Genomic DNA, 8,402 nt, shown 5'->3' on the forward strand with positions numbered 1-8,402 from the left:
TGTCATCCCCTGGGGTGCTCTGGTGAACAGGCATTCCCCCAGATCCTGATGCACACCCCTTATATACTTACTGGCTGCCACCAAGTCACCCCTGAGCCTGCGCTTCTCCAGGCTGAGGAGTCCCATAGCTCACAGCCTCTCTTCATAAGGCCTGTTCTCTTGCCGCCTGATCATGTGCGTGGCTCTCCTCTGGACTCTTTCAAGCTTCTCCACATCCTTCCTAAATTGTGGAGCCCAGAACTGAATGCAGTACTCCAGCTGCAGCCTCACCAAGGCCGAGTACAGCGGGAGGATGGCATCCTGGGTCTTGCTCAAGATTCATCGGTAGATGCAAGCCAGAGTTTTGTTTGCTTTGCCAGCTGCAGTATCACATTAGTGACTCATATTCAACTTGTCGTCAGTCATGACCCCCAAGTCTCTTTCGGTCATGGTGCATTGCCAAACCTGTAAATGTGATGCAGGTTTTTATTCCCGAGGTGGAGCACCTTGCATTTCTCTGTATTGAATGCCATCAGGTTTTCATCATCCCACCTTGCAAGCCTATCGAGGTCAGCCTGAATCACCAGATCAAGCATGGAGTACTCTTTTCCCAAAGTTGGGTGTTGTAAGTGAACTTGAACAGTCTGCTTTTGACACCAGTGTCCAGATCGTTTATGAAGATATTGAAGAGTACAGGTCTGAGAACGGAGCCTTGGGGGACACCATTGGTCACCGAGTGCCATGTTGATTCGGTTCCGTCAACAACCACTCTCTGGGTCTGACCTCAGAGCCAGTTCGCCAGCCATCAGACTGTGTAGTAGTCGAGGCTGCAGTTGCCCCATTTTACCATGATGACATGATGGGATACCAGGTCAAAGGTTTTTTTTAAAGTCCAAATATATAATATCAACCTCTTCCCTTTTTGCCCAAGTGATACATCACCTGGTCATAGAAGGAAACGATTAGTCAAGCAAGACCTACCCACAACAAACCTGTACTGGCTATCCCTCAGAATGCTGCCTTCTGTGAGCCTGTCAAGAATGGCTTCTCTGATAATTTTTTCCAAAATCTTCCCAGGGATTGAGGTCAAGCTGATTAGTTTCCCAGGTCATCTTTCCTTCCTTTCTTGAAGATGGGTACCACATTTGGCCCTCTTCCAATCTTCAGGTACTTTGCCCGAGCGCCACGAGTTCTCAAACATCCTCACCAGTGGCTGCGCTATAATGTCTGCCAGTTCCTTTAGCACTCTTGGGTGCAACCTATGTGGACCAGCTGACTTATGGGTGTCCGGCCACTCAAGATGCTCCCTCACAAGATCCACGCCAATGGTGGGCATATATTCATCTTCACCCCGGTCGTCCCGCAACATGTTCGGTAGGGTGGTCCCTTTGGGCTGGTGAAAAATGTCTCTAGTGGGTTATGGAATAGAGAAAATCCCACACAACTTACTGATTCGTTTGATGCACTGGCTGGGGAAATTTTTAGCTACTTGCACAATTTCACAATGATTGCACACTTAATTCATACAACACAATTTTATTTTAAAATTCTTTGCTATGCATATAACACTGCTTAGCTTTAAGAAATACCACAAACATTAAGAACACAATAACTACATATATCAGAAACAATGCTCCAAATGCACTTCCTTCTCAAACAATGTTATAAGAATAAGTATTACAAAAACAACTACAATTACAACTCAAAGTTAAATTTGAATCAATACTATTATTTTCATAATATACTTACAATCCTAGAATTCCGAGAAGCCAAACACCTAAATATGCTTTAATTCTTCAGCAGTACAATTTAATGGGTTGGCCTCAGTAGTATGGTTCAATGGGCTGGCCTCAGTACTGATAGGACTAAGTCGCCTTCCTCCAGTCCCTTTTGGGCGCTCCGCGGCTTCAGCATGAACTAAGAGATTCGTGTTCACGGAGGTGGTGGTTCAGGTGATCAGTCTGATCTGGCCTACACTTGCAATTCTTCCTTCGTTGTTCTGCCAGTGAAGTTACCTCCAAATTGGGACAGTAGGTTACAGTTTTTATTGAATGAGTTGCCATCTTGGGCCCCTTCTACCCAAACCTGTCACTACTCCCAAATTTGGGCTTGGATCTTCCTTAACAGATTTCTGCTGGGTTCGGTTTCTTTTGTTGATCATTTAATTACTTTGGGGAATTTCCTTTCTTTTCAATCTTTTCAAAGGCTCCTAGGGTTTGATTTCTTGGAATGTGGGATGTTTGCTTAAGGGTCATTTTTATGTTAACTTTGTTAAAGGCCTCTAAAGATAAAATTCAAAAGTTAAGACTTTGAGCAAAGTCAGGACCTTCTGCCCGTAGGCCAAAACAATGGCCTAGATAAGAAAACGAATCTTGCCTTTTTCCTAAACTGGCTAATGGGCAACTATTACAAACATTCAAACTATTACATTCAATATGACAAAAAACAGGTGCAAAGTAATCATTAATCAGATTGGCTTTTTCCTGGGTGTCGGTAGTCAACTGCCCCAGCTGGTTTTGCAGGGGTCCAGTGATGCCCTTGCTTTTCTTTCGACTCCCCATGTATCTGAAGAAGGACTTCTTATTGTCCTTGATTCATGTAGCCAGATGGAGTTCAGTTGCAGCCTTAGGTTTTCCAGTTCGCTCCCTGCAAGTACGGATCAGTGCAGAATACTTTTCCTTAGTGGTGTTTCCTGTCCTCCATCCATTATACGCCTCTCTTTTTAGACATAGGTGGTCCATGAGTTCCCTGTTGAGCCAAGGGGGTTGTTGAGCCTTTTTACCACCTTTCCTGTGGGTGGGGATGGATTCCCCTTGTGCGTCTAGGATCGCTTCCTTAAGGAGCAACCACTCATCATGAACTCCCCTCCCTGTGAAATCATGGCCTCAAGAACAAGCGTCCTGAGCTTATGGAAGTCAGCTTTCCTAAAGTCAAGGACTACTGCATTGCTGGCTGACTTACCAGCTTTGCAATGGACAGTGAAAGAGATCAGCTCGTGGTTGCTGTCTCCCAGCTTCCCTTCAGTTCTTAGGTCACTGATTAGATCATCCCCTTTGACCAGTACCAGGTCCAGCAGCGCCTCTTGTCGGCCCATAAACTTCTTGGGACAGGTAGAGCTCATCCACGCATGTAAAGAAGCTTTGTGACCAGTCAGATTTGGCCGAGTGTTCATCCCATGAGATGTCCAGGTAGTTGAAGTCCCCCATGAACGACCATGCACAGAGAGCATGCAACCTTAGCCAGTTCCCTGAAGAATTCTTGGTCGAGCTCTTGTTCCTGGTTTGGAGGTCTGTGGTAGGCTCCTATCCCCTCATATGCTAACCCAAAAGGTTTCCAGTTGTCCTCCTTGGGTGCCAATCTCAGCTTGTAGGGACCTGTAGCTCTCCTTCACATAGAGAGCTACACCCCCGCCCCTTTTTTTTTTTCAGCACGATCTCTCCTGTACAGGGTATAGCCATTTATCCCGGTAGTCCAGTCATAGGAGGAGTCCCGCCAGGTCTCCATGATCCCTAACAGATTGTAGTCATTTCTATTTAGCAGAAGGACTGGTTCCTCCTGTTTATTCCCCAAACTCCTAGCGTTAGTGTACAGGCACGTAAGTGTGCCATTGGAGGCCGTAGGCTTCCTTGTACTCGTGGAGAAGCTCTGTTCCTGGGCTGGGGTAGGAGTATGTTCCCTTGAGCATCCTAACCTGCTGGTTTTGCAGTTGATGCTTGGTGAGTTTGCCCTGGTGGTTGTCTGCCCATCCCCAGTGAGCTCAGTTTAAAGCCCAGTCGAGCAAGTCAACCATTCTGGCTGAGAAGAGCTCATGATTTAATTATTTAGTGAACAGTCCCTGGCTCTGGTAATCCAGAAGCCGTCTCTCGTAGAAGGTTGAAATACAACACCGCCTCAAATGTGCAAGTGCAGCCTTTGGACACCTGAGGAAATGGGTGTTCAAAGATTACAACATCAGATTCGACACCAAGCTAAGCTCATGGTTTATCAAGCAGTTGTGATCCCACCTTGCTGTACAGAGCTGAGATATGGACAACATACACGAGACATCTAAAACAGTTGGAGAAGTACCATCCACACTGCTTGTGGGAGATCTTCCAAATTCAGTGGGAAGACAAACACACCAATGTTAGCGTTCTCCTGCAAGCATACACCACAAGTATGGAGGTTATCATCCAATATCAATTTTTTTGGGCCAGCATGTCATCTGGATGTTCAACTTCAGAGTCCCAAAGAAAGTTTTATTCTCCCAGCTCAGCCAAGATGTACGCTCAAGAGGAGGGCAGAGAAAGTGCTTCAGGGACATCCTCAAGGCCAACTTAAAAAAATGCAACATCAATGTAAGCATTGGGAGACTATCACACAGGTTGCAAGAGATTGTTGAAGAAGATGATAGGATTATTAATCACTGCAGAGTTTTACGCTTGATATGAAAATTGGCACCTCCCATTTTAGTAAATCTCACCACCCTCCCCCACCTATGGATTAGCACTGACTCACAAGAGAGAATTCTGTTGTCTTGACTCATTTTACTAATTCCTGCTGCACCTAGTAGTATCTCTCAGCTGTCCTGTGGCTTGCAACAACCCTACTTAGCCTTAATGATGTAGCTGTTCATGATGTAGCAGGTTTGCTAGAACAGAAGGCATGGCTTACAGGATTTCCCTTAGTGCAAAGCACAGAATTTATGCCAAGCTCTACCATTCCTTGAAGAAACATTTGATGTAACAGGCAGGATGCTTAGGGTTTTTTTATTGGATCGAGGCAAATATTGACCCGTTTTCCTCCTGAAATTATTTTATGATCTTAGTATACACAGAGCTAGCATTTGATCCAAGTATCTGATCTACTTGCTGGACCTTCCCTTTCTTTCCAAAGGAAACACATTCTTCAATTTGATGGATGGGTGCCTGTACAGGAGCACAGAGGCTGCACCGACACACTGTAATTACTGTGCATCGGAGCAGACTCAAGGATGGCAATTTCTGTGCTCCAGCAGCCTCCTGCATCTTGTGTATCATTGTCCCCATGCTTAAAAGCAGCAGCAGGGACATTTGAACTAAACACTTGTTGAATGAGCCTTAGTTCAGACACCCCCACACTGACACGCAAGACACAGCGCTTTAATAAGAGTGGCTCTTAGAGCTGCTGTAATTAAAGCACTTCCCCCTACCCCTAGAGCACGTGTAAAAGTGCCCGATGTGACTAATTGTGGACTTCAGTGTTTTGGTTAAAACCCAGGTTTCCATCAGATCTGGTTTTCTGAGAGAATATGCTAACAGGAATTTTCAGGACATGAAAACTGAGATCCAAGTAGTGTCGTGTTCCCTGATGTCACGTGGCTGCTGGTAAACTTTTTGTACCAAGTTGCCTGCAATAGTGTTTTCAGTTAAATTAAGGCTCTCTAATGAGACCATTCAAAACCGGTAGTCATTTGTTAAAATCTTAGCCAAAACATCTAAGGGAGATTCCCAAAGAAGTTAAAGGAATTTGAAGTCAATTAAGTCAAGGGGACAGATTCACGTAAAGCTCTTAAACTAAAAATCTTCCCAACTACAGTAGGCTACATAATTCCTAGAGATGATGCGACCACAGTATGCTTGGCCCAATATCTGTGAAATGCTAACTTCACAACATAAGAAAATAAATATATGGTTAGTCATCAGTATCTATTTTAGATACTTCAGGGCAGGATGTGTGAATTTTCTGTATTATCTATAGTTGCAATATTTTTTTCTTTAAAGAAAGCTGGAGTTCGTGTAATAATTTCTGGTGTGGTAAGCCACAGTCTTTTGTTTATATTGGCTTTAAGCTAGGAAGTAATATACCTTGTTGTGATGGAAATGACAGGCATTTAATGTTGTGAATTCCCTGACAATAATTGAACTTTTTTTTTAAATTGAAAAAAGGTCCTGTGAACTGCTAGTGAACTGTACTTTGGCAGTTTCTCAGAGACTAAATAGCCAAGCAACGACAAAAGACCTAAATGTTGCTTGTTACCCCTGAGAGGAAGCCTCACCAAAAGCTTGTCTATGTAAATAAGCTATATAGGTATAACATGTGATGTGAGTTTTAGCCTGTATGGTTAAACTGGCGTAAAAGGCTGTGCAGATGCTTTTATTTTGGTATAAACACAGCATAATACTCAGTTACATTTAGTTATTTTGGTTGACTTAAGCCTATTAATAAGCCATTCTTAAAGCATACATTTCTGCATAGCCTTGTGCCTATGTTCAGCTATATTGGTTTAAAGGCCCGTCCTCTGTCCCAGGACTCTGAGAACTCTAAAAGGCTGTAGACCAAAGGGAATATGTTGTGACACTTTCCTAAGGGCCTAATGCTGTTCCTGATTAAATTCCATAAGTATTTGCCTTGGCTTTGTCTGACATATTTAGCTCATTTGAGTCGTTTGGTTTTTTTTGGTAGCATGTCTTGCATTCAGCGGCCAACATCCCTCAGCCATGCTATACTATACAGCAGTGACCATTCTCTGTATCAGCAGGTTTAGGCACTTGGTCCAGAACATCTGCACTTTTTAAACAAATGATCTTTGACTTTGTCCTGCTTGTACTCCAGAGAATTTACTTTGTAGCTAGCTCTCTGAAGTGTTAGTAAATGATGGTATTTATCATATATTTGGTTTGGAACTGGTGTCTGCCTCAGGTGACAAGCAGGGTTTGAATTCGGGAATTCTAACTGTTGACCTCTGCTAGGTGTCTTAAAAGAGTAATACCATTAGCTGGTAGCAACAGTAAACTCTTATTGATGACCAGACCTACTACTACTAGAGGGGAATGTGACACATGGCTTACTTGGCTTAAAAACCTTCATAGTGTTTTTCCAAAGCCTGTCTTGCATTTAGCAGGTTGAAAGATATCAGATCTCAAAATCTTATTACCTCTCTATTACATGTCCCATGATATGTATTCTTCCTGTCTTCTTTTCTAGCAATCTACAATTACAATGCTGCCCAAGATGTTGAGCTGTCTCTGCAGGTCGGGGATACCGTGCACATTTTGGAAATGTACGAAGGTAAGTCTTAGCATCACCGCCTTCTCAAGTGGCAGAAGTTTTGGGAAAGTAAGTGTCAGAAAGCAAGTTTTAAATATGTGGCTTTTCTTTCAAGGTGTTAGGCTGGAGAAAAGGGAAGTGCCTGTTCTTTTATTGTAAAATTGAAATAATACTTGACAAAAGGCATATCTGAAAAGGCCCCGGGCTCCAAGTGATGGTGTTGAGTAGTGGAGGGGCTGGCTGGGCACAAGGATGCTGAAGTACAGAGCTGTGTGGCAGGCAGGAGTCTGGCCCCTGGCTGTATGGGCTGATGGGGCAATTTACACCTGTGGTTGGCACCTACACATATGTTTAATCTTAGTTAATTTCTCCACTGTAAGATAGTACTGTCCCTAACAGTATTATTTTTATGGCGGAGTTAATTAGTTTAATGTGACTTAATACAGCTGCACTTGTAGATGGTGATGCTATGCTGCACAGCAGATTAGTCTGTTACTGTAAAGCGCATGTGTAGATGCACCCACATTGTAACAAACATCAACTATCTGTGTCACAGTGCAGGGTCCTGCGGGACGGCCGTGATCTCTCTAAGGCCCCCGTCCTGTGCCAAGTTGGCCCAAAGGGCACCCTCACTTCTCTCCCGCCACGTCTTTGATGGAGTATAGATATATGGGAGGCTGCTTTACGTCCTCTTGGACATGGTCTGTTGCAATATCTGACCCCGTGGACTCCTGGACCCGTTGTGGGTCCTGTTCTGCAATGGGTGCTGTAGGAGCACCCTAGCCTTATGGGCTATGCATGGCTCCAACCACCCCTTTACCAGACCCCAAGCCTCGCAGATGGGATAGATGTTCTGTCTTGGCCTTGTTATGATCTGGTCCCTTGCCCTCTCGGGGCCCTACCTCTTTTGATCTTCGCCCTCTCCGGCGCTAGGGCTCTCCATGGCCCAGTCTCACTCTGTGCCCTTCCCTGGGGCTTTTCCACAAGGCTGCCCCCTTCTCTGGGGCTGGGGTCAGTGCACCCTGAATGCTGCGCCCTCACTGTTGCTGGGGTCCCCACACTGCTGTGGGTCCCTATGAGGCCGCCTCCAACCCCTAGTAGCCTCACCCAAACCACCGGTGACAAACAGTAACAACACAAGCCCCTGGGCTATAACATAAATGGAAGCTGCCCGGCTATAACCACGTTCAAGCTGCCGGGGATACTTCACCCCGCAGCAGTGTCAGACACTACTCCTGCCTTCAGGCCTCTCCTCTCTTCCATGAGAGAGAGTTCCTTCCTCCTTGGCTGCTGGCAGGGGACTGCCCTCTGGCCTCTGCCCCTAGGGTTTATAAGGGAGCCAGGCCCTGCCCCTTCTGGTCAGCTGACCTCCTCTGGTTGCCCTGGCAACCTGCAGCTGGGTTTATCGCTCACTG

At 45.2% G+C, this 8,402-nt stretch overlaps 1 protein-coding gene across 1 annotated transcript in view; it reads left to right on the top strand.

The window, feature by feature from the left end:
* The window catches only part of DOCK5 (dedicator of cytokinesis 5), a 128,171-nt gene that overhangs the window by 29,398 nt on the left and 90,371 nt on the right, over nucleotides 1-8,402 (top strand). The window contains exon 2 of the mRNA XM_006028706.3: nucleotides 6,925-7,008. Within this exon, the coding sequence (XP_006028768.1) occupies nucleotides 6,925-7,008 (84 nt within the window). The remainder of the gene's footprint in view (nucleotides 1-6,924; nucleotides 7,009-8,402) is intronic.

Source organism: Alligator sinensis, unplaced genomic scaffold, assembly GCF_000455745.1.
Source record: "Alligator sinensis unplaced genomic scaffold, ASM45574v1 scaffold685_1, whole genome shotgun sequence".
NCBI lineage: Eukaryota > Metazoa > Chordata > Crocodylia > Alligatoridae > Alligator > Alligator sinensis.